Source organism: Dasypus novemcinctus, chromosome 9, assembly GCF_030445035.2.
Source record: "Dasypus novemcinctus isolate mDasNov1 chromosome 9, mDasNov1.1.hap2, whole genome shotgun sequence".
NCBI classification, from domain to species: Eukaryota; Metazoa; Chordata; class Mammalia; order Cingulata; family Dasypodidae; genus Dasypus; species Dasypus novemcinctus.
The window spans coordinates 34824925-34852528 of NC_080681.1; the positions used below are offsets into that span (position 1 = coordinate 34824925).

The window sequence follows — 27604 nt, forward strand, 5'->3', positions numbered from 1 at the left end:
ATATATTATCTCTCATATTTTCCATGGGTTAGGAATTTAGGAACAGCTTAACTGGTAGTTCTGGTTTGGGGGATCTCTTCATGAGAATGCATAAAGTGTTGGGGTTCTTTCATGGGGCTACAATCAAAATGTTAGCTGAGCTGCAATCATCTGAAGGCTTGACAGGCTGAAGGATCTGTTTTCAACGTGGCTTGCTCACCTTGGCTGGCAAATTGGTGCTGTTATTGACAGAAGGCCTCAGTACCTCTTTAAATGGACTTTTCTAAAAGATTGTGTTACTTTTCACCTATGATATGATGGCTAGCTCTTCTCGAAGGGAGTGATCCAAGAGACCATGTGGAAGACAATGTCTTTTATGACCTAGTCTTGGAAGTCACATACCTGTACTTCCTCAGTACTCCATACTAGTCACACAGTTTAGTCCTGATAAATTATTCAGAGATTTAGCATAGTAGGAAACTACAAAAGGGTGTGAATACCAGGAAGCAAGATCCATTGGGGCCATCTTGGAAGCTGACTACTACAAATGGACTTTTTGAAATTGTAGGAAGGTGAAAAGACATAATTCAATAGTTGACTTAGCAGGTCGTGTTTTAGGAGAATGGTTAGCTCTTTTTTGGTTGTATAAACCATGATCTCTGGGCAGTTTTAAAGGGGTGAATTTTTTATATTCTAAGTAGCTGTTACAGTGAAAAAACATCTTGCTGGTTTTTTGTTTGTTGTTGTTTTGCAGATTATTTAAAATGCCTGACAATATGCATGAGAGTACTTTTTCTAATGACAATGCAAACTTAGACTCTCACATTGGCTCAGTGAAGATTGTCCAAAAAGAAATGAACAAAGAGAAATCATGGAACAGTGGCAATAATAAGCAGAAGATCCAGTATTCAGACATTAACCTATTTACAGCAAGTGATGCTTTTTCTGCTTTTGAAATTGGAAAAGGCATATGGAAAGCACCATCTTTTCCAGTTGCACCCCAGGCTCATAATATTCAAGGTAATTACTTTTTCAGTTGGTTTTATCAAAGTCCAAACTAATCTGTATTTTTTTAGCCTAGGGAAGAATACCAAAGTATAGTAAACTTGAGCAGGTTCTCTCTCTAGTTGCACATTTTTCTGTATTTATTATGTTGCATTATTTTATAAATTGCAACCCAATATTTTTAAACGCGCTCTCAATAAAAAGTTATGCAAAATTTATTGAAACTTCTAAATGGAAAAATTAATTTTTTTATCCATATAATTATGTAGGATTTTTTTTTAGGAGTAACAGGAAATGATTTAGGTTCCTTGAAATCTGTCACAGAAATCCGTATCCTTTAAATTATTTTACAACAGCTGCTTTATATTTATTAATCTGTAATTTTTAAACATTTTTGTTTCTTTATCCCTGTTTTTTTATGATTGACAAAGAAAAAGGGAAAATAAATCTTATGAGTCCTGTCATTTTTACCCAGTGTATGTAATCGTCATTGTTACTCAAAATGTAGTCTGCAGACTGGTGCCAGTTTGTGAACTGTTTATTATAGTTTGTGACAAAGTAAGTACAGAAATTAGATTTGTACTATTAACTGAACTCTGAGCATATTTACTTACAAATAGACACAGATATACTTTGGGGAAGGACTACAGTTTTGCACTGAATATGGAAAGGGAAATGTATGGGAATAGAAAATTTTGTGGATTGTGGTCATTTATACAGATCTGATATTTTTGAAAGAAAGAAATTAGGAGTTTATGCATATAATTTGATTTATACATCTGGGCATTTCCATTGTAAACATTTGAATATATGTGTGTGTTCTGGAGGTTATATCTTTGCCTCTTTAAAGCCCAGTGTATATCTAGAACAGTATACTTATTCTATTCTAATTCATCGTCTGTTTATGTTACTATTTCCCTGTGACTTATGAACTTCTTGAAGGCAAGGACCATATCTTATCTATATTCCAAATACATTGGAAAGCAGATGTTGTAAGGAAGTTGTTCTAGCAAGGGACTTTCCATGAGCAAGGGTGAAGATAGAAACATAGGATATGTTTGGGGAAGAACTAACAATCCAATTTGGCTGAAATGAAAGATATGATTAAAGAAGTAGTAGGAAATAATTTTGTTTGGATATTTTAGGATCGGATAATTTAATGCCATGAATACCAAGGTAAGGGATTTTATATTTTTATTTTCGTGATAAACTCATTAAGCAATGAGAAAAAACTAGTGTTTTTGAGCAGGTGAAGTTACAGCATCAAAACTATGGTTTAGGAATATGGAGTTAGTGACTCAAAGGTGAAGAAACTTCAGAATCCACAAAAGTTATGGTCTAGTTGGCAAAATAGAAAGTGAATTCCAGATATTGGGCAGTTGAGCCAGAAAAATCTAGAGGACAGTGACTCTAATGCCAGATACTCTGGGGATCATCTGAGATAATTCAAAAAAATGGTTAGAAATATTTGCCTTACCACTCATAAAAAATTTCCTCGAATGCAGATAACTGAAGTGAGTTAGAATGGGGGAGAGGAACAATAATAAGTATGTTCATGATGCTATAACAATTTCAGAATAACCAGTCTTTAGTTCTTCTGTTAAATATGATGTCTCAATGGGTGGGAATGTAGAAAATAGGTTAGCAGTCAGCAGTTACAGATTGTTTGATTATCTGTATAATTGGGAAATTTTCTTATTCTTTTTTTTTAATTAGAGAAGTTGTAGGTTTACAGAAAAATCGTGAATAAAATAGAGTTCCCATATACCAACCTATTAACACCTTGTATTAGTGTATTTGTTACAATTTATGAAAACACAATTTTTATAATTATGCTATTAACTATAGCCTATTGTTTACAATAGGGTTCACTGTGTTGTTCAGTCCTATTTAAAAAAATTTTTTTATTCTAGTAAAATATATATAACCTAAAATTTCCCCCTTTAACCACATTCAGTAAGTAATTCAGTGGTGTTAATTACATTCACAATGTTGTGGTACCATCACTACCATCCATTACCACAACTTTTCCATTTTCCCAAATAGAAACTACATTTTAAGCCTTAATTCCACATTCCGCACCCCCATCTTGTTCCCTGGTAACCAGCCTGTATTCTAGATTCTGACTCTATGAGTTTGCTTAATCTAATCATTTAATCAAATTAATGATATTAATATTTGTCCTTTTGTGTCTAGCCTATTTCATTCAACATGTTGACTTCAGGTCCCATCCATGTTGTTGCATTATCAGAACTTTATCCTTTTTATAGCTGAATAATATTTCATTGTGTGTATATACCTCATTCATCCATTGATGGGCACTTGGGCTACTTCCATCATTTGGCAGTTGCAAATAATGCCACCATAAACATCAATGTGCAAATTATCTGTTTGAGTCCCTGCTTTAAATTCTTTTTGGTATATACCTAGAAGTGAGATTGCTGGGATATAAGGTAATTCTACACTTAGCTTTTTGAGGAACTGCCAAATTGTCTTCACAGGGGTTACACCATTTTGCATTCTCACAAGCAGTGAATGGGTTGAGTGTTCCTATATTTCCAAATCCTCTCCAACACTTGTAATTTTCTTTTTTTATATTTAAGTAGTAGCCATTCTAGTGGGTGTGAAATAGTGTCTCATTGTAGTCATGATTTGCGTTTCCCTAAAAGCCGGGTGATATTGAACATATTTTCATGTGCTTTTTTTTTTTATTTCCCCCCACGCCCCACCTTGTGGCTTGCTTGCTGTCTGCTCTCTGTGGCCATTCACTGTTCATTCTTCTGTGTGTCTGTATTCATTTTTATTTATCCCCCCCGCCTTTGAGGCTTGCTTGTTGTCTGCTCTCTGTGTCTATTCGCTGCGCGCTTTTCTGTATTTTTACTTGTTTCCCTTTTTGTTGCATCACCTTGCTGAGTCGGCTCTCCATGGCACTTGCCAGCTGGGTGGCACTCAGCGGCGCTTGCAGGTGAGCCTGCCTTCACAAGGAGGCCCCGGGACGCGAACCCAGGGCCTCTCATATGGTAGACCGGAGCCCAACTGATTGAGCCACAGCCGCTTCCCTTCATGTGCTTTTTAAAAGGGCATTTGTATATCTTCTTTGGAGAAATGCCTATTCAAGTCTTCTGTGCATTTTTAAATTGGGTTGTTTGACTTTTAGTTGAATTGAAGGATTTGTCGTATATTCTGGATATTAAGCCCTTATTGGATATGTGGTTTCCATATATTTTCTCCATTGTGTAGGCTGTCATTTTACTTTCATTATATAGTCCTTTGATGCACAAAAGTTTTTAATTTGATGAGGTCCCATTTATCTGTTTTTTTCTTTTTTTTACTTAGGGTTTGTGTGTAAAGTCTAAGAAACCATTGCCTAACACAAGATCTGAAAATGTTTCCCTATGTTTTCTTCTAAGAGTCTGATAGTTCTAGCTTATGTTTAGGTCTTTGATTCACTTTGAGTTGATTTTGTTTATGGTATGAGGTAAGAATCCACCTTCATTCTTTTACAAATGGAGATTCAGTTTTCCCTGTACCACTTATTTTTATTTTTTTTAAGATTTATTTATTTATTTTTCTCCTCTTCTCCCTGCCCCCACCCCAGTTGTCTGTTCTCTGTGTCTATTTGCTGTGTGTTCTTTGTCCGCTTCTGTTGTTGTCAGCAGCATGGGAATCTGTGTTTCTTTTTGTTGCGTCATCTTGTTGTGTCAACTCTCCGTGTGTGCGGCGCCATTCCTGAGCAGGCTGCACTCTCCTTCGCGGTGGGCGGCTCTCCTTACCAGGCACGCTCCTTGTGCGTGGGGCTCCCCTGTGCAGGGACACCCCTGTGTGGCACGGCACTCCTTGCACATCAGCACTGTGCATGGGCCAGCTCCACACGGGTCAAGGAGGCCTGGGGTTTGAACAGCGGACCTCCCAGGTGGTAGACTGACACCCTAACCACTGGGCCAAGTCTGTTTCCCTTCCCTGTACCATTTATTGCAGAGATCATTCTTTTCCAAATTGTCCTCTTATCAAAAATCAGTTAGCCATAAATGTGGGGGTTTATTTCTGAGCCCTTGATTTGCTTTATATGTCTGCCCCCAGGTTACCATTATTTTCTTTATTTTAAGCAGTTTTATTGAGATATATTCATATACCATACAATCCATCCAGAGTATACAGTCAATGAGTGGTTTTTAGTATAATATAGTGCTGTGTATTCATCACCACAAAACAATTTCATTATTCAAAAAAGAATCACTCCACATCTTTTAGCAGACATCTCTCAATCCCTGTATCCTTCCCCAGCCCTATGTAACCCCTAATCTAATTCCATCTTTATTAATTGATATATATCTACATTTTAGATAAATGGAAATGTAAAGTATGAGTACATTGTGTCTGGTTTCTTTCAGTTAGCATAATGTTTTGTTGTTTTTGTTTTTTTTTGCCTGATATTTAAACATGTAACATTGACATATGTTCATTCAGTATCAAAGAAAAACAGTCTTACATATGCAATATTACCTATATTCATATTTCACATGAGATTTTAACTATGCTATACATTCCCATGTTGCATTTTTTTAGCTTTCTTTCTAGTAATATACATGACCTTAGACTTTTCCTTTCAACCAGTCATACCCATATAATAGCACTATAATGTGCTTTCGCCTTTTCTATTCATATCAAAAGTTTAACAAACATCCTTTTTACCAATTCTGCACAGGTTCACCCTCAGCTTTCTATTCTCTAATCTCATTTTATCTTCTGGTGACCCATATTCTAGTTATTAACCTCATGAATTTACACAATATATGTAGTTCATAATAACACAATCATATAGTATTTGTCCTTTTGTGTCTTAGCTTGCTTCTCTCAACATAATGTCCTCCAGTTTCATCCATGTTGTCATATGCTTCACCATTTCTTTTTTTTTTTTTTTTATAGATTTATTTATTATTTAATTTCCCCCCCTCCCCTGGTTGTCTGTTCTTGGTGTCTATTTGTTGCGTCTTGTTTCTTTGTCTGCTTTTGTTTCTTTGTCCGCTTCTGTTGTCGTCAGCGGCACAGGAAGTGTGGGCGGTGCCATTCCTGGGCAGGCTGCACTTTCTTTCGCGCTGGGTGGCTTTCCTCACGGGCGCACTCCTTGCGCGTGGGGGCTCCCCCACGCGGGGGACACACTTGCGTGGCACGGCACTCCTTGCGCGCATCAGCGCTGCGCATGGCCAGCTCCACACGGGTCGAGGAGGCCCGGGGTTTGAACCGCGGACCTCCCATATGGTAGACGGACGCCCTAACCACTGGGCCAAAGTCCGTTTCCCCACCATTTCATTTCTTTTACAGCGTCATAATATTCCATTATGTATATTCTCCACAGTTTGTTTATCCATTCATCAGTTGATGGACATCTGGGTTGTTTCCATCTTTCGGTAATAGTGAATAACACTGCTATGAACATTGGTGTGCAGATGTCTGTTCATGTCACTGCTCTCAGTTTTCCTGGGTATATACCTAGTAGTTATATTTCTAGGTCACGTGGCAAATCTGTATTCACTTTCTTTAGAAATAGCTCCACAGTGCCTGAACCATTCCACATTCCCGTCAACAGCGAATAAGTGTTTCTGTCTCTCCACATCCTTGTCAACGTTGAAGTTTTGTATAACTGTTTAATAGTGACCATTCTGACAGATGTGAAATGATATCTCATTGTAGCTTTCATTTGCATCTCCCTAATTGCTAGTGATGTCGAACATTTTTTCATGTGTTTTTTCACCATTTGTATTTCTTCTTTGGACAAGTATCTATTCAAATCTTTTGCCCATTTTTTTGTTTGGGCCATTGTTGAGTTGTAGAATTTCTTTCTATATTATGGATATGCCCTTATTGAATTTGTGATTTCCAAATATTTTCTTCCATTGAGTCAGCAGCCTTTTCACCCTTTTGACAAAGTCCTGTGAGGTGCAAAAGTGTTTAATTTTGAGTGGTCCCATTTATCTATTTTTTCTTTTGTTGCTCATGCTTTGGGTGTAAAATCCAAGAAACCTCCTCCTACCACAGGGTCTTGAAGATGTTTCCTTAACATTTTTTTCTAGTAGTTTTATGGTCCTGGCTTTTATATTTAGGACTTTGGTCCACTTTGAGTTGATTCTTATATAGGGAGTGAGGTAGGAGTCCTCTTTCATTTTTTGGTTATGGATATCCAGTTGTCCCAGCACCATTGGTTGAAGAGACTTATTTTATCCTGGTAAAATGGACTTGGTAAGTTTGTCAAATACCAGTTGGCTGTAGAGGTGAGGGTTTATTTCTGGACTCTCAGTTCTATTCCACTTTTCAGTATGTCTATCTTTATGCCAATACCATGGTGTTTCGGCCACTGTAGCTTTGTAATGTTTCAAGGTCAGGCAGTGAGAGTCCTCCCATATCGCTCTTCTGTTTTAGGATGTTTTTGACATTTAGGTTGCCCTTTCCTTTCCAAATAAGTTTGGTAATTGCGTTTTCTATTTATTTAAAGTAGGCTGTTGGAATTTTGATTAGAATTACATTGAATCTATAAATCAGGGTAGAATCGACATTTTCACAATATTTAGTCTTCCAATCCATGAGCATAGAATGTCTTTCCATTTGTTTAGGTTTTCATTGATTTCTTTTAGCATTGTTTTGTAGTTTTCTGAATATAGGTCCTGTACATCTTTGTTTTAATTGATTTATAATATTTGAGTCTTTTTGTTGCTGTTGTAAATGAAATTTTTCCCTGATTTCCTCCTCAGATTGTTCAGTACTAGTGTATAGAAACATTACTGATTTTTGTGTGTTGATCTTTAATCCTGCCACTTTGCTGAACTCATTTATTAGCTCAAGGAACTTTGTCATAGACATTTCTGAATTTTCTAAATATAGAATCATGTTATCAACAAATAGTTTTACTTTTCTTATTTGGAGGCCTTTAATTTTTTTTCTTGTCTACTTGTTCTAGTTAGAACATCTAGCACAATATTGAATAATAGTGGTGACAGTAGCCATCCTTGTCTTGTTCCTGATCTTAGAGGGAAAGCTTTGCACCTTTCCCCATTGAGCATGATGTTGGCTGTGGGTTTTTCATATATGTCCTTTATCATATTGAGGAATTTTCCTTCTATTCCTATCTTTCAAAGTGTTTTTATCAAGAAAGGATGCTGGATTTTGTTGAATGCCTTTTTTGCATCCAACAAGGTGATCATGTGTTTTTTTGCCCTTAAATTTGTTGCTGTGGTGCATTACATTAATTGATTTTCTTATGTTGAACCACCCTTGCATACGAGGAATAAATACCACTTGGTCATGGTGTATAATTCTTTTGATATGCTGTTTGGTTATATTTGCAAGTATTTTGTTGAGAATTTTTGCATCTGTGTTCATTAAATTGGTCTGTAATTTTCTTGTATTGTCTCTATCTGGCTTTGGTATTGGGGTGATATTAGCTTCATAGAATGTTTTGGGTAATTTTCCCTCCTTTTGAAAGTATCAGAAGAGTTTAAACAGGGTAAGTGTTAATTCTTCTCAAAATATTTATTAGAATTCACCTGTGAAGCCATCTGGTCCTGGACTTTTCTTTGTTGGAAGATTTTTGATGACTTATTTAATCTGTTTAAATGTGATTGGTTTATTGAGTTTTTATATTTCTTGTAGAGTCAGTGTAGGTTGTCTGTGCATTTCTAGGAATTTGTCCATTTCATTTAGGTGTATAGTTGATTGGCATGCAGTTTCTTTTAAAATCCTCTTAGGATCCTTTGTATTACAGTGGAGAGGTCACTCATAACTTCCCACCTTTCATTTCTGGTTTTATTTATTTGCATCTTCTTTCTTATTTTCTTCTTAGTCTAGCTAGTGATTTGTCAATTTTACTGATCTTTTCAAAGAACCAGCTTTTGGTTTGGTTGATTTTCTCTATTGGTTTTTGTTGTTGTTCTGTTTCACTTATTTCTGCTCTAATCTTTATTTATTTTTTCTTCCGCTTGCTTTGGGGTTGGTTTGCTGGTCTTCTTCTAGTTTCTCCAGTTGTTCAATTAGTTCTTTTGACTTTATCTCTTCTTTTTTTAAGTATAGGCACTAAGGGCTATAAATTTCCCTCTTAGCACCTCCTTTGCCGTATCCTGTAAGTTTTGATAAGTTGTCTTCTCATTTTCATTCATCTCAATATATTTACTAATTTCTCTTACAGTTTCTTTTTTGACCCACTGATTGTTGTTCAGCTTCCACACATTTGCAGTATTTCCCTTTCCTGTCTATTATTGATTTCCAGTTTCATTCCATTATGATCTCAGATGGTGCTTTGTGTAATTTGTCTTTTTATATTTATTGAGACCTGCCTTGTGACCCCAAATGTGGTCTGTCCTGGAGATATATCCATGAGCACTTGAGAAGAATGTATGCCCACTGATTTGGGATGCAATATCTATATATGTCTGTTAGGTCTAGCTCGTTTATCATATTGTTCAACTTCTCTGTTTCCTTGTTGATCTTCTGTCTAGTTGTTCTATATAATGATGTGAGTGTTGTGATGAAGTCTCCCAATGATTAGTGTAGAGATTTATATTTCTCCCTTCAGTTTTGCCATGATTTGCTTCATGTACTTTGGGGCACCCTGGTTAGTTGCATAGATATTTATGACTGTTTATTTCTTTCTAGTGCATTGTCCCTTTTATTAATACATAATGGCTTTCTGTATTAATCTGTATTAATTTATAACTTCTTTGCCTTTAAAGTCTGTTTTGTCCAATATTAGTAGAGCTACCCCTGCTCCTTTTTGGTTATTGTTTGTGTGGAGTATCTTTTTCCAGTCTTTCATTTTCAGCCAGTTTGTATCCCTGGATCTAAAGTAAATCTCTTATAGACAGCATATGGATGGCTCATTTTTAAAAAATCCATTCTGCGAGGCTATATATTTTGATTGGGGAGTTTAATTCATTCTCATTCAATGATATTACTGTAAATGCATTATTTATTTGCACCATTTTATTCTTTGAGTTTCATATGTCATATCTTATTTTCATCCGTCTTTTTGCTCTTATGATTATCCTTTCTGCTCTCTTGTCTTCTACTGTCTCTTCTAAGCCAATCTCTCTTTTATTTTTGGGAGGAGGGGGGCATGTAAGACTCCTGTAATCCTTCCAGAAATGGTAGATTCTTTTTTACATGCTCTCTTAGTTTCTGTTTACTTGTGAATATTTTAAACTTACCTTCAGATTTGAAGGACAGTTTTGCCAGATAAAGAATTCTCAGCTGGTTATTTTTCTCTTACTCTGTCCTAATTATATCATACTGCTCTTTTCTCACCTCCATGGTTTCTAATGAGAAATCTGCACTGAGTCTTTTTTTTTTTTAAAGATTTTTTAAATTTATTTTATTTTATTATCCCCCCCCCCCCCGGTTGTCTGTTTTCTGTGTCTATTTGCTGCGTCTTGTTTCTTTGTCTGCTTCTGTTGTTGTCAGCATCATGGAAGTGTGGGCGGCACCATTCCTGGGCAGGCTGCTCTTTCTTTCGCTCTGGGCGGCTCTCCTTACGGGCGCACTCCTTGTGCGTGGGGCTCCCCTACACGGGGGACACCCCTGTGTGGCAGGGCACTCCTTGCACGCATCAGCACTGCGCATGGGCCAGCTCCACACGGTCAAGGAGGCCCGGGGTTTGAACCGCGGACCTCCTATGTGGTAGACGGACACCCTAACCACCGGTCCAAGTCCGTTTCCCTGCATTGAGTCTAATGGGTGTCCTTGTATGTGATGGTTTGCTTCTTTCTTGCTGCTATGAGAATTTTCTCTTTATCTTTGACATTCTGAATAGTATGTATCTTGGATTAGGTCTATTTGGATTTATTCTGATTGGGATACATTATGCTTCTTGACTATGCAAATTCATTTCTTTCATGAGAGTAGGGAAATTTTCAGCCATTTTTTCCTTAAATATTCTTCCTGCCCTTTTCCCTTTTCTTCTGTTTCTGGAACTCCTATGACATATATATTGTTGCCCTTCATGTTACTAGTCAACTCCCTGAGCCCCTGCTCAATATTTTCATCCTTCCTCTTTCTTTTCTTCTGTCTCTTCAATTTCAGCTGTTCTGTCTTCATCATCACTTATTCTTTCTTCTCTCATTTCAAGTCTGCTGCTGTATGCCTCTAATATGTTTTTTCCCTCACTTGTTGTGTCTTTCATTCCCATAAGCTCTGCTATTTTTCTATTCAGGTTTTCAAATTCTTCTTTGTGCTTACTTAGTTTCTTTTTTATTTCCTTCCTCTCTTTAGCCATATTGTCTTTCAAGTCATTCATTTGATTTTTGGAGATTTTTAATGAACTGCATTTATTAGTTATAATCCTGAGTCTCATCTGGGTCTTTGATATACTCCTTTGCTTGGGCCATTTCTTCCATTTTCTTAGTATGGCTTATAATTTTTTGCTGATGTCTAGGCATCTAATATGATGGTAAGTTTATTCTGACACTCAGTTTCTCTCTCTTGCATAGGGATTTAGTGGTGGGAGGCTGCGTGTTACTGCAATTCTTTGATTCTTTGTTTAACCTGTTCTAGGTCTTTAGGATTGTCTTTGTTTAGTTGCTCAAATCTGGGCCATGGACCTAGTAATGGGTTGCAGACCTCTCTCAAGGGCCTTGGGGAGGGAGGCTATAAAGGTCCAAAAAAGCCTCTCTTACTTATTTACTTTTAGTTTCCTCTCAAGCACTTCCTTGGTCTGTCAGCTGATGGTGCTTCTTGGCAGCCCTCTCAGTTTAATGCCTGTTCAGAATGTGTTCACTACAACACTGATGGCAACAGTGTGACAGAGGATTCTGCCTCAAGGCTGTTCAGAGCCTTGCAAATCAAACTTTCTTAGAGGATTTTCTCCAGCCTTTACTGGCATCCCCCTCCCTTTACCCACCTAGGAAATAATTCCACTTTCCTCTGTGTCCTCAACAGCCAGTCCTGGTCAGTAGGGAGGGTGATTGAAAAGATCTGATCCTTTAGTCCTTTTTTATGAATTCTCTTAGTTTCTGTTTATTTGTGAATATTTTAAATTCATCTTCCTAAGGCAAACAGTGGCTTAGCCCCACCTGGGGTGGAACTGCTTGTGGGACACAGCAGTCCAAATTTATTAGCCAAAAGCTGAATCAGCTACAGACTGTATCCCTTTCTTTCCCATTTCCAGTGAATCCCTGTGGCCTCTTCTGTCAAAGCCACTGGCCCAAAGCTGGAGAATTTTAAATTGTCTCTGCTCATAGGGTGGGGGAAGGGTACCAGTGGCTGCATCTGCAGCTTCAATCATGGTCTTTCCAATGAGATTCTTTTATTTGCCCTCCTCTCTTCTGGGTGGTGTCCAGCCTTCCCCTGATATCCTAAACCCTAAAGCATTTTTTTCAGGCCATTTTTGTTTGTCCACTAGATTTTTTTCTGGGAGAGAAGTCCCAGATTACCTTTTGAAGATTTTCATCATGTCTTAGCACAACTGAAATGGTTTTGTTGTTTAGTTTTGTTCATTAGTTAAGACTGCTGCCAAGGGAAGCAGATGTGGCAGGGCCCTAGTTCGATCCCTGGGGCTTCCTGGTGAAAAAGAAGAGGAGAGAGCATGCCTATGTGGCAAGTCAATGCCTGTGCAGTGAACCGAGAGGCCGCGCAGCAAGCCGAGTGCCCACGCGGTAGCCGAGTGCCCTTGCGGTGAGCTGAGTGCCCATGCGAGTACCTGTGTGGCAAGCCAAGTGCTCACGTGGTGAGCCAAGGGCCCGCTTGAGTGCCTGCATGGTGAGCCAGTGCCTGTGTGGGTGAGCCCACATGATAAACCGAGTGCCCACGCAGTGATCCGAGTGCACACACGGCAAGCCAGTGCCTGCGCAAGTGAGTCACACAGTGAGATGATGACAACAAAAAGAGAGACGAAGGGGAGTGAAGCATAGCAGAAACCAGGAAATGAGGTGGCACAGCTGACAGGGATTCTTTCTCCACATCAGAGGTCCCCAGGATTGAATCCTGGTGAATCCTAGAGGAGAAAAAATGAGAAGAGATGACAAGAAGAGAAATAGATACAAAAGATCACACAGTGAATGGACACAGAGTGCAAATCAGCAGGGTGGGGGGAAGGGCAGGGGAAGGGAGAGAAATAAGTAAATCTTAAAAAAAAAAAGATTACCGCCTAAACTTGCATCCATTGATTTATGTTCAAACTTCCTAAACTGTTACACTTTATTGTGTCCAATATGTATTTAAACTGGAAGACTGAATGCTATTCAATTATTTGGACATACTTATTTTCTGATTCTTTGCCAATATTTTACTATACTTGAATCCTCAGGACAATAGAAGCTTTGTCAGATTGACCCTGCCACTGTTTTCTTGTCATTTTCAGTTCTGCAGACATTTTCCTCTTGTTATAATATGTAATTGCAGTGACACTGCTGAGACTTTGTGGAATGAGAGGAAATATTTGATATCAGGTGTTGAAAGTGATAATAAATGATGTTAGCAGTCAAGTTTTCTCATGAGCAAGAAAACTGATTCTTTATCTACTCTATATCAAAGATTCATTTTTGTGAATGTAAATTGATTTGGACCTACTTAATGAGAGAAAACCCAGCATGATGGCTCACTTGCAGGCTTGTTACAAATAAATATTTTACAGGAAGAGACATATTTTGAAGGAAGTATAAGACTTTCAAAAGCTGATGGATTGACAAACTCAAAATTGCTTTTCTGTTTTGGCACAGATATTCTGATCCTGCACAACTGAAAGTAAAATGATTTTCAAATTACCTGCTTGATGTAATAAATGCAAACTTGTTTTTTAACGGAATGATTACTATGTGTCAGGAACTGTTTTAAGTATTTTGGATATTGTTCAGTAAAGAAAGCAGATAATGAATCCTTGGCTAACATTCTTGGGTTGGTGTTAGGGGAAAGAACAGATATGAACAATTGTAGTAGTAAATAAATGTTGTATAGTATTTTTTTCTGTCTTGTTCTAAAAGTTGAGAGTTTATGAAACAATCATGCACAAAATACAGGATTTACATACACCACCCCACTGCCAACTTCTGGCATTGTGTGAAACATTTGTTACTACTGATGATAGCAGTTAAAAAAAAATTGTACTGTTTTTTAACAGTAACTACCTTTGTTACAATTGATGAAATATTATTAAAATAGTTCTCTTTATTGCCCATTATTTACATTAGGTATATTTTTCCCCATATACCATCCTGTTAATTACCACCTTGTATTAGTATTGTACATTTACTTGCTATAATTTATGAAAGAACTTTCTTATACTTGTACTATTAACTATAGTCCATAGTATACAGTAGGGTTCATTGTATTGTACAGTCATGTTTTATCTTTTAGTTTTTATTCTGGTAATATATACAGCCTTAAGTTTCCTCTTTTAATCACATTCACTTATATAGCTTATTGATTACACTTGCAATAATGTGCTACTGTCACCACCATCCATTTCCAAATCTTTACCATTAGCCTAAATAGAAAATCTGTACAAGTTAAGTGTCAACTCCCCATTCTTTAACTCCATTCTATCTCCTGGTTACCTGTGTTCTAGATTCTAACTCTATGAGTTTGCTTATTGTAATTATAACAGTGAAATACAATATTTGTCCTTTTGTATCTGACTTATTTCTCTTAACATAATGTCCTCAAGGCTCATTCATGTTGTTTCGTGCATCAGGACTTCATTCTATTTTACAGCTGAATAATATTCCATCATATGTATATACCGCATTTCGTTTATCCATTCTTCAATTTATGGACACTTGGGTTGCTTCCATCTTTTGACAGTTCTGAAAAATGCCACTATGAACATTGATATGCAAATATATGTTCGTGTCTCTGCTTTCAGTCTTCTGGGTATATACCTAGTAGTGAGATTACTAGATCATATGGTAATTCTATATTTAGCTTCCTGAGGAAACACTAAGCTTTCCTTCTTAGTGGCTGTACCATTTTACATTCCCACCAGCAATGAATGAATGTTCCTATTTCTCCACATCCTCTTCAAAACTTGTAGCTTTCTGTTTTTTTTGAAAGAGTGGCCATTCTAGTAGGCATGAAATTATATCTCATTGTGGTTTTGATTTGCATTTCCCTAATAGCAGGGATTTTGGACATCTTTTCATGTGCTTTTTTGTCATTTGTAGTTCCTCTTTGGAGAAATGTCTATTCAAATCTTTTGCCCATTTTTAAATTGGGTTGTCTTTTTTTTATTAAATTGTAGGATTTCTTCATATATTCTGGATAGTAAAGCCTTTTCACATATGTGGTTTCCAAATATTTTCTCCCATAGTTGGTTGTTTTTCCCCTTTCTTGACAAAGTCCTACAGTGCACAAGAGTTAGTATTTTAGAAGATGGTGAGTACTATAGAAAAAGAAAAATAATAGAGCAGGGTAAATGGGATTTGATTGGTAATATTGGGATTAGGGGTTCATGTTGAAGAATTATATAGAGTGATTAGGGTAGGCTTTGTTGAAATGGTGAGATTTAAGCAATTGAAGGAGGTTTTGAAAGAACTAAGGAAATATAAAGGGAAGAACAGTCTAGGCAGAGGAGGGAAGGCCTTGTGGCAGAAACATGGCCATGTTTTTAAGGAACAGCAGAGTCCAATATAGCTAGAGGAGATTGAGTCGGGGAAGGGTAGTAGGACACGAGGTCAGAAAGATAAAGTAGGTGCAAAATCATGTAGGGCCTTTTAGTCATATCCTTTGAGAATAAGGGGGTGAGTTGAGCAAAGAAGTAATAAGATTCGATTTAAGGTTTAATAGGATCACTACAGCAATCAATCAGTTCTTGTATATATTCATATAAATATAATTTCTTAAATAATTGTGTATTTGTGTTCTCAAATGTGCTAATTATCATCTGCCTTATCTCTCCTAATAGAAATAATAACTTCAATTGTAGAAACTAATTTTCTTCTTTATTTCTAGCTTCTAGCAGCTTTCTATTTCTTGTAATGTAGTCTGCATATAGTGTTTAATAAATGTAGTCAAAAATTGTGATTCAGATTAAGAAGAATACCATGTAAGTATAAATATCTCCCAATCTGGCAATAAACTCTCACCTTGTAGAGGGGACAGTTTATTCTTCATACTATTAATATTTTTGAACTTTCTAATAGAAGAAGGATATTTTTAGTCATTTCTGTTGAGCCAAAATGCTGATAATTCCAATTAAATTTACCACTAACACAACCAAATTATCAAAAACAAAAGGATTCAAGGTTAGGTGACCATAAACACAGGTCAGCTAATGAAGCAGAATAAACAGTTAAAAAAGTGAAATTTGGGATGTTAAAGGAAAGAAAAAACCAAATGGCCTCATTAAGGTAAATAAGATAAAGCTCTATTCTGGGTAAGATAAACTAAAAGCTTGGGTCTGATATACATGCCTTTATATACTTGCATTTCTTCTATCATATCTAATTCTCAAATTATAACCCTTATATAACCTCTTATTTTCCCACAGGTACTTGACAAGTTCTTTTTAGAATATGAAATGTAATGGGAGGCTTAATTCTTTTCCTAATATGTCAAAATATCTTTAAAGTCTCATCATTAAATATTATCAAAGTCAATGTTAAGTCTAATGAATTTTTAAATTAAAAGTAACCAATTTTTAAAATTTTGAAATATTTGACTCCTTAATGTTATTCTAAGCTGCAAAATTTAGAAGTATTTTTAAAGAATTCCCATATTTCAACTACATTCAGTCCAAGGCCTTTGATGATGTAAGTATTTTATTATAATTACTTATTTATCTGAATCTTCTTACTAAATTGTGTGCTCACTAAGAGCAGGGACTAGATATTCATCTTCATATCACTATTGCCACACTTGGCTACTGGTTCATTACAGGAACTCAAAAAATGTTTGTTGAATGAATGCATATGATTTTCATAGGAGTATTGGTTTGTATTTATTAGTTTATAAGAACTTCTCTAGAAGCTAAATGAGGGTATTTTCTGGTAAATCTAGCTTATCACTTTGACAAATAAAATAGGATAATGAAGTAGTAATAGTATATTTTGGGGGTGGAGGTCTGGGACAAGGTTAAAATTTTAATAATTTTGGAGGTAAACTGTTTGAACTGTTATCCTTTAGAGACCTTCTAAGGCATATTTCCTAACATTGAGAATGTGTATGAAAAATTCTGTATATTACATGATTTATTAAATGTGTTTTTCTAGCTTCTTTACACAGATAGGAATTTTGTGATATGTGCTCCAACTGGTTCTGGGAAAACTGTAGTGTTTGAACTGGCTATAACAAGATTGTTAATGGAAGTGCCATTGCCATGGCTGAACATTAAAATTGTTTACAGTAAGTATTTATAGATTATGAAAGTGATGATTACTTATAAAAATGAAAAACCAGTTAATCAAACTAAGAAGTAAATTCAAGGGCAGGCTGTAGGAACTCTTACTTGGTTTTCCCTATGATTTTACTGAAGACATATTGGTTTTGTCCATTATGTTAAATTTAAAAACTCACTTTCTCAGAGTTATAATTTAAAAAATAATGTGTGAGTTGAGAATTTGAACCTTACGTGCTTATTTTCTGAAGGACAGTCAAAATGAACAAATAAAATCGAACATTTTATAATCCTACAGATTTTCACAGGAACCTATGTACTCCTTTCTCAGGTGTATAATTTTTAAAAATTTCCTTAAAATAATATATATGTGTGGCTAAAAAATCAAATATTATAAAAGGGCTTATAACGAAAAGCAATAATCTCCTGCCCTACCTCTCCCCACCCCTAGTCATACTTCCCAGAGGCAATCACCTCTATTTTTGGTTCTTTTGGTCATTATCTTTTTGTCTTTAAATAGCATGCTTATATTGTTAAATTTTAATTTATCAGTATTAGGTAGAACGTAGATGTGTATTTTTTATCCTAACTTTATTAACCGAAGTTTGTGAAAACAATTTAAAAATTGCTCTGACATTCAAAATAAATATTTTATCTTGTTTTAGTGGCACCAATAAAAGCATTGTGTAGTCAGCGTTTTGATGACTGGAAAGAAAAATTTGGACCAATAGGACTGATTTGTAAAGAACTCACTGGGGATACAGTAGTGGATGACCTATTTGAGATTCAGCATGCCCATATTATTATGACAACTCCAGTAGGTGTTATTTATAATTTATTATTTATTTGGTTTGATAGTAGATATTAATTCCTCAGCAGGGCTAAAAAGTTAAAATAAATACAAACTAGATTAAGATACTTGCAGTGTAAACAAGTGGAAAAAGGACTCGTATTGAGTGTGTACAAAGAAATCCATAAGTAAAAGACAAATGACCAAGTAGAAAAATTGGACAAAGTATGAATAGGTAATTTGTATTGTATATAATTTATAATGAATTTGTTGCTTGTATATTTTTATCTAAGTATATTGTAGAGAAAATATCTTAGTGGGGCTTAGAAAGAACTTAGAAGACTTTTAAAATAAGTAATAAAACTGGGACTATGAATATTTTGTGGTTAATCTTTTTAAAAATTGTAGTTTCTTTTTTAACAACTTTAACAACTCAAAATCCTTTAAATATTTTTTAATCTTTAAATCTTTCCCAGGATACTTTCAAGATGTCAAAGAAAACACTACTTATCATTCGTGACATCCCATTTTAAAAACTTTAATATCTTAATAATAGTTATTATAATTCCTTTCACATTAAAGCACTTCCATTTTTTCTCTAGGAAAAATGGGATAGCATGACTAGAAAATGGAGAGACAACTCTTTGGTTCAACTGGTTCGATTATTTCTCATTGATGAGGTAGTGAATACATTTTTTACTTTCAGAGATAAACATAAAAAGATGATTAGAATGGATCCAAAGAAACAAGACATTTTTAGCAAAACTTTGTTTTATCCCTTCATGTAGAAAATACTCATTTTCTCAAGGAAGAATGTTAATATTATTATACATTTTAATTGATTAAATTGATTTTTAGTTTTATAACTAATGATTGTTTCTTGATTTCTTGATTAGGTACATATTGTAAAAGATGAAAATCGTGGTCCAACTCTTGAAGTTGTAGTTAGCAGAATGAAAACTGTTAAGTCTTTATCTCAGACTTTAGGAAATACCAGCACTATTATTCCAATGAGATTTGTAGCTGTATCTGCAACAATTCCAAATGCTGAGGATGTAAGTTGGAATTTTAATCTATCAGGTTTTTTAATGACTTGAGAAATATTTAGTCATTTTGTTCTTGCGGAAAAATGGGATTTTTTTTGTTAGTCAGTAAATCAATTTAATAGAATATTATGTTGTAGAAAATTATGGCAAGATCTCATAGATATGGCAGCATTAAGACTATAAAATTTGGTCAGTTCAGTTTAGGCAAACATATTCTTGGTGGAAATCTGTTGTTTGCTAGTATCTAGATGTCTTAGTTTCAAAGGTTTCAGGCACCTCATAATAATCTGAGTGATAGCAGGTTATGGTCATTGTACTAGGCTGACTCTATTTGTGTATTAAAGTACGGTGGGGAATAATGCTTAGATCATTAAAACCCACCTCCCAATTCTGTGTGCCTGTTATTGTGGTCAGCACTAATGATAGATGCAAAGATGAAAACATATAGACCCTGCCATGAGGAGGATTTCATGGTTAGTGTGGGATGCAAACATGAAAAGAAATAAGTGTACAGTATTATACTTTCTTTAGTGAATCTGTATCCTACTTTTTTCCTTCAGTTTTTAAGCAAAATTCTTGAAACTCCGTATAGTCTCACTCTGCTTTATTACCCCTACTTACTTAATCTATAATATGGCTTTTTACCCCTGCTACTGTTTAGAAATTGATTTTTTAAATGGTGGCCATATTATCTAATTGAATAGAAAATTTTGTCTTTATCTTTAATTTGGCATAATTAATCATTTCCTTATTTTTAAAATGACAACTTTTTTTTTCATATACACAAGAATAATATAGAAAATTTTAATGTATAAACAAACAATAAAGCAAAACCCGGTATTTGTCCTTCCAGATATACACAGGGTATCATAATATTCATACTCCTTTATTTCACTTAGAAATGTTTTCATGTCATTAAATAATCTTCTTCAATACTATTTTATGATTTTATCATGATTTAGCTACCTATTGATGGAAGATTAAGTTATTTCCATATTTTGCAAGTATAAAAGGTGCTGATATTAATGTATCTTTGGAAACAGCCATGATTATTTCTTTACAAGGAACTTCTAGAATAAAATAACTGAGCCAAAGAATGCATAAAACTAAAAACACACAGCCTTCAATAAATGTAAATTAATTTATATTTCTCCCAGTAGCCATTTCTCTGTATCCTAACACTGGATAATGAAACAATAAAATTATAACTTTATTATTTTAAAGTATTTGTCAAATTTATTGTTTAAAATAGTATCTTATTTTTAAAATTTGCACTTCTGATTTCTACTGAAGTAAATATTTTGAATATATTTATCTACTAATTTAAGTTCATTGCTACTTGCCAGGTTATGTGTTTTACCTTTTTCTCCCATTGGGATACTAAACTTTTTTCTTGTTCATTTGTAAGCAATTATTATATATATCAATTCCCTCTAATTTTTGAACCTTTCTTTCCCTCTAATAATCACTACTTCTATGATCGATATTTCTCAGTCTCTTTTTTCAGCTCATCTTCATCTATTTTATTTTTTTAGGAGATTTATTTTATGTATTCCTCTCCCCTTCTTCCCCATTGTCTGCTCTCTATCCATTCACTTGTATGTCCTTCTGCATCTGCTTGTATTATCAGGTGGCACTGGGAAACTGCATCTCTTTTTTATTGCATCATCCTGCTGCGTCACCTCTCTGTGTGTGCAGTGTCACTCCTGGGTGGGCTGTGCTTTTTTCATGCAGGGTGGCTCTCCTTGCGGGGTGCACTCCTTGTGTGTGGGGCTCCCCTATGCGGGGGCGCTCCTGCATGGCATGGCACTCCTTGTGCGCAACAGCACTGTGCGTGGAGCAGCTTACCACACAGGTCAGGAGGCCCAGAGTATAGAACCTGGACCCTCCATATGGTAGACAGATGCTCTATCAGTTGAGCCACATCCACTTCCCCTTCATCTATTTTAAAATCTTCATTCCTGACCTTCTGCATTTCTCACATTGTAAATTCTTGTGTGATCTTATCCCAATCCGTGATAGCCTTGAAAATATTTTAATATTCCTTCCTATGCAACAAGAAGCTCAGTATCTTCTTCTTGTTAATGCAGTGGTCAGTTTCATAGCTGGACCTGAGGCCTGATTGCCAGCCAGGCTATGTGAAGATAAGGATTGCTCACAACAGCTCCAGAAATAAACTGGTGACTCTAGCATTGAGTCTGAAATGTGCTTTTGGTACTGCCAAATCTTAAACATTTATTAGTTATTTGCTTAAAAAGTATCAACTCTTTCTAACCTGAGCCAACCATTACTTTGCAAATATATTACTTTGCTCAGCTAATACTTATTTTGCTCAGCTAATATATAGAACAACACAAAAGAAGTGTTTTTCAGGCATAGCCCTAAAACTTAGCAAAGAAGTTACACTGCTAGAAATTCAATTTCTCTGCTAAAATAAATTTTAATTTACTTGGATTCTTAGAAGGAAAAAAAAATCCAATAAGAATAACTAATTGGAATTTTACCATGGTGAAAATTAGCTATAATCTAGAAATATTTATAGCAATTGTATTTATCAATATATTAATAGAATAGTATCAATGAAATATGTAATATTGAAAAAGATTACTTGATTAAATGATTAAATATTCTTATACCTTGATTTTAAGGTGGTCTATAATGGAGTTTTTTTAGTAATAGAACTTTTTTTTTTCTAAAGGAAATATTGGTGATTGAACCTAGGACCTTATACATGGGAAATAGGTACTCAACCACTGAACTACATCCACTCCCCAATGAAAGTTGGGTTTTTTGTTTGTTTCTTTGTTTTTAAGAGGTACCAGACATCAAACGTATGATCTTATACATGGGAAGCAAGCGCTCAACCACTTGAGCTACATTTGCTCCCTGAAAAAGTTTTAATCTACGTGTTTCTTTTATTTTAAGATTGCAGAATGGCTTTCAGATGGTGAGAGACCTGCAATATATCTGAAAATGGATGAGAGTCACAGACCAGTAAAACTTCGTAAAGTGGTCCTTGGATTTCCCTGCAGTAATAACCAAACTGAATTTAAGTTTGATTTAACTCTGAATTATAAAATTGCCAGTGTTATACAAACATACTCTGATCAGAAACCTACTCTTGTGGTATGGATTGTTGGTTGCTTATTTTTTTATGTAATGTTAAGTCTTAAACATAATAAACAAAAATTACTAATTCATTTTCAGTTTTGTTCAACAAGGAGAGGTGTGCAGCAGGCTGCTTCTGTTCTTGTGAAAGATGCTAAATTTATTATGACTGTGGAACAGAAACAAAGGTATGTTTTTTCCCTTTTTTCTTGGAGTTAGAAGGACTTTTAGGGATCACCTAGATGAGATGAGAAAACTGGGTTAGTCCCTCAACCTTGGACAAGTTACTTAAACTCTCCAAGCCTCAATTTGTTTATCTGTAAAATAGATATTAGTAAATTTGAGGATTAAAAGAGATAGTGAATTTCAGTGCAGCTATGAGTCTACCTTCTTTATTTCATCATCAGATTTCTTGAAAGATTATCTGTGTCGCTGTCTTTCTTTTCCTACTTGTAATTCAAACCTATTGTATCTTTCACTAAAGCTGTTCTTCCTAATTGATCCTTTCAAGAAATTCTAACACATTTGATGACCACTCCCACTTTATTTAAAAATTTGAACTCTTTGCTTCAATGATCATCCTCTACCAATTTTTTTCCTACTTTGCTGGCTACTCATTCTCAGTCTCCTTTTTACCTCTGCTACCAAATTCTTTTTTAAAAAGCTTTTTATTTTGAAATCATTTCAGATTTATAGGACAGTTTCAAAATAATCCAAACCCAATGCAAAGAACTCCAGTATGCTCCCTAACCAGATACCTAGATTTTCCAACTTTTAGCATTTTGCTACGTATGTTAGATCTTTCTATGTATCTATGCAAGTATATTTTTATTGTCATCTGTCTTTTGTTCTTTCTATTCTGTCTATCTTCTGTTTCTAAACATTTGCACATAGGTTGCATACATTAGGCTTCTTTAACACTAAATACTACCATTTATATTTCCTAAAAGAAAGAACATTCACTTATTTAATCTCATCAAATGCAATTATCAAGTTAGAAAATTTAATATTGCTATACGTCATATAGTCTATATTCCATTTTTCCACTTGTCCCAATAGTGTCCTTTTGGGCATTTTCTCCTCCATTGTTAGATCCAGTCTAGGTTAATGTATTACCTTTGTCATTTTCTCCTTGGTCTCTCTGTATCTCTTTTTTTAAAATGGGAAAACAGATATACAACATAAAATTTCCCATCCCATCCCAAGCACACAATACAATGGGATTAGTCAGACAATATTGTTCTACCTTTTCCATCAAAACGTTTCCTGCATACATTATGCATTAAATCTCCATTCTCCCTCCCCCAAGCCTCTGGTAATCTGTACTCTAATTATCTGTAATGTAATCTGTACTCTACTTTCTGTCTCTATGAATTTGCCTATTCTAGTTATTTCATGTAAGTAGAATCAACAGTGTCTGTCCTTTTTGTGTCTAACTTATTTTGTTCAACATGAGGTTTTCTGTGTTCATCTTTGTTGTAGCAATTAATCAGCTCTTCATTCTTTTTAGGGCCAAATAATGTTCTATTTTATCATATATCACATTTTGTTTATCCATTTCAGTAACATGCTCTATTCAGAGTCACATCAAAATCAGTTATGGGTGTGGTCTGACCCAGTGCACAGTTTCCCTCTATGGACCTCTGAAACGTAGAAAACAAGTTATCTGTTTCCAATGTATAATGAAGAGACAGGCATAGGATAGACATTTCCATTTCAATAGGGAGAAATTGGAAGGAAAACAGAGGAGTCAGGGTCCCAAAGAATTCTAAAACCCAATAGGGAAACTCCATTGGATTTGAAAGTCTGGAAGTCATCCATAGATCCATGTTTCATTTTCTGGGCCTGGTTGAGAAGCATCCCCATCTCTTCCAAGTGCTTGCACAATGGCCATGCTCGTCATGAATACTGGGGTGAAGGCTCCACCCTCGCTGAGAATCAGGATGGTTGCCAGGCTCTCTGCAAAACCCAAGTACAGGCTCCACCCTATCCGAGTACTAGGAAGGTGGCCAGGCTTCTGCAAATCATGGGGCATAGGCCCCATCCTCTCTGAGCATTGAGGTGGTGGTCAGGCTCTCCACAAACCCTGGGATATAGGCCCCACCCTTTCTAAGCACTGGGGTAGCAGTCAGCCTCTTCACAAATGTCAGGGCACAGGCCCCATCATCCCTGAACATTGAGTGGTAGCCAGATGTCCTGCCCTTTCTAGGCACAGGATGGACCTACCCTTTCCATATATATGAGTGGGCCTTTTGTTTTGTCCAAAGGAGATCTCTTTGGTTCAGACTTCAGCTTCCATGGTTTTACCCTTCAGTTTGTTCCTTCTCTGTTCCTTTCAGTTCAGACTGGCAGTGGTTCCACTCAAACAAATTTTGCAAAAAAGTTGTTGACTTTGCTTGTAGTTCCCAGGGGTCCAAACCATCAGACAAAAGGACTTTTCATGGATCCTTCCTAAATAACTGCATTTCCAGTGCTTACTTCCCCTGAACTGGCTGACTGGTTCCAAGTTCACTTAAACCCTCACATGGAACACTCTTCTCTGGGGACTCGCTTTCCAAAAGCTTAGGGATTTCCCCGATAAAGCCGTTTCTGGCCTTAGTCTCAGAGCATACTATCTGGATAGGCGTAGAATTTTCCAAACCATCAATTTCTGGTTACTTTGTCCTTAAGAGTTCAGTTTTCAGCTTATCCCTTTCCTCTTGCATTTTAATAGTATCTGCAAGGAAAAACCAGGCTGTACCTTTCACACTTAGCTTGGAAATCTCCTCAACTAAATATCCAAGTTCATCACTTTCAAGTTTTGCCTTCCATCTGACATCAGAACTCAATTTTGTCAACTTCTCTGCCACTTAAAACATTATAGTTTGATTTCCCTCAGCTTTTGTTCATCTGGGAATGTCTTCATCTCTCCCTCAATTTTTTTTTTTTAAAGATTTATTTAGTTATTTAATTCCCCCCCTCCCTCCCCCTGTTGTCTGTTCTCTGTGTCTATTTGCTGCATCTTGTTTCTTTGTCCACTTCTGTTGTCGTCAGCGGCACTGGAAGTGTGGGCAGCGCCATTCCTGGGCAGGCTGCACTTTTTTTTGCGCTGGGCGGCTCTCCTTACGGGGCGCATTCCTTGCGCGTCGGGCTCCCCTACGCGGGGTCACCCCTGCGTGGCAGGGCACTCCTTGCTCAGCACTGCGCATGGGCCAGCTCTACACAGGTCAAGGAGGCCCGGGGTTTGAACCACGGACCTCCCATGTGGTAGACGGATGCCCTAACCACTGGGCCAAGTCCGTTTCCCTCTCCCTCATTTTTGTAAGGCAGTTTTGACAGATAGAGGATTCTAGGTTGACAGTTTGCTTTCAGCACTTTAAATATGTTATCCCACTGCCTTCTTCACACCATGGTTTCTGTTGAGAAATTGGCACTTAATGTTATTGAGGCTCCCTTTACATGAATTGTTGCTTTAGTCTTGTGACTTTCAGGATTCTTTGTCTTTGGCATTCTGTAGTTTAATTTTAATGTGTTTTGGAGTGGGTCTATTTAGACTTAACCTGTTTGAGTTTATTGAGCTCCTTGGATATGTATATTCATGTCTTTCGTTAAATTGGGGAGTGTTTTAGCCATTATTTCTTCAAATATTTTTCCTAGTCATCTCTCTTTCTTCTTCTTCTGGGACTCTCATAAGGCGTATATTGGTATGCTTGATAGTATTCCACAGGTTTCTCTGGTTCTGTTCTCTCTTCTTCATTCTTTTTCTTTTGTCCTCTTTTGACTGAATAAGTTCAAATGTCTTATCTTTAAGTTCTCTGATTCTTTCTTCTGTTACCTCCAATCTGCCATTGAGCCTCTCTAGGGAATTTTTACTTGGGTTACTGTGATCTTCAGCTCTTGGTTCCATTTATGTTTTCTGTTTTTTTATTGGCATTCTCTTTGTGTTCATCTATTGTTTTCCTTATTTCATTTAGTTCATTTAGTTCTTTGCCTGTTTTTTTTTTTTTTCTTTAGATCATTAAACATATTTATAACAATTTTTTTTTTAAAGTCTTTGGTTATTGTCAAGGCCTCATCCTCTTAATTTTTGGTTCCTAATGCTTTGTCTTGTTCCTTCACATGGGCCGTCATTTGTTTCTTTACCTGTCCAATAGTATATTATTGCACAAGGCCTCTGTTCCTTAAGGTTATGTCTTGCTTGTGTTATGACAGAGAGTTCCTTAAATGCCAAGATCTAAAAAAAAAAGAAAAGAAAATACCTTTTCAATCTTTTCAGATTGGCCTACATGAGTGCCTAAAATGAATTTAAAGAATAGCCCAAGGTGAAAGCATAGGGCCCTCCTCTGTCTTTCCTGAACATATATGTTGTCCTGAATATGCACATGTGGCACTAGGAATCCCCCCATTTACACAGATATGAATGTGCCTTTCCTTAGTGAATATTGTTTTCTCCTGGTACTAGGTGCTAAACTGTATGTCCTACAACCAGTAATCCTGTCCCAGGCAGCTGTAATTTGACCATTCTCCTATAGAATTATAGCTGCCCTATGATCTGCCTTTATAAATAGGGGAAGTTTTGAGATGTTTTGAGATGTCAAATCTGTAATGAGTATCCTGGCTTAGTTGTTCAAGCTGCCGTTTAGACAGATTGGCACCAACATAATTATCTCCTAGTATGTGAATAAAAGTTACTCTGCTCCATCTAAAACCTGAGCCAGGACCTGCAATGGGACTGTGGGCTGGCTACACACCAAGCCAGGGAGGGGATGGGAAAATGGCCAGCAAAGGCACCACAAGATCTTCCTTCTATTTTAAGTTACCTTTTATTTGATTTGGTGCTCACCCAGTTACTACACTCCTTTAACTGTTTTCAGGAGCTCAGAGAAAGATAGCTCCACTCAATTTTCCTTGCTATTTAAAGCTTTATGGGGGGATGAGATCCTGGAATATCTAACTCTACCATCTTGATGACATCACTTCTCTACTCAGCTTTTAAATGTTGACATTCTAGGAGTTCTGTCCTACTTTCATCCTTTCTATTTCCACACACCTAGATGATTGTATTTACTCACATGGATTCAAAGGATATATGAACACACGTATTTATGTATGTGTATGAATTCCCACCATTATAGCTCTAACACTGACTTCTTTTCTTAGCTCCATACCCAGTAGTCCACCTGCCTAATTGACATCTCCAATTGTGTATCTTCCTGGCATTTCAGACTTAACATGTCAAAAGTAGAACCATGGTTTTTTTTCTCTTAAACCAACCTGTCTTCCATTGTTCCCCATCTCAGGTAATTATACATTGTCTCCTTAGTTGCTTATGGCAAAACCTGAGACAGCATTGGCATCTCTTCCACCTTCCTCCCCATAGGCAATCAG

The 27604-nt window shown here is 36.1% G+C and overlaps 1 protein-coding gene across 3 annotated transcripts in view; it reads left to right on the top strand.

The window, feature by feature from the left end:
* Positions 1-27604, top strand: part of HFM1 (helicase for meiosis 1) — a 164493-nt gene that overhangs the window by 18506 nt on the left and 118383 nt on the right. For all 3 annotated transcript variants that reach the window (XM_058303180.1, XM_058303181.1, XM_058303182.1), the window contains exons 4-12: positions 734-999; positions 1267-1314; positions 16639-16709; positions 17169-17301; positions 17959-18110; positions 18686-18763; positions 18980-19138; positions 22055-22255; positions 22337-22425. In XM_058303180.1, the coding sequence (XP_058159163.1) occupies positions 734-999; positions 1267-1314; positions 16639-16709; positions 17169-17301; positions 17959-18110; positions 18686-18763; positions 18980-19138; positions 22055-22255; positions 22337-22425 (1197 nt within the window). The remainder of the gene's footprint in view (positions 1-733; positions 1000-1266; positions 1315-16638; positions 16710-17168; positions 17302-17958; positions 18111-18685; positions 18764-18979; positions 19139-22054; positions 22256-22336; positions 22426-27604) is intronic.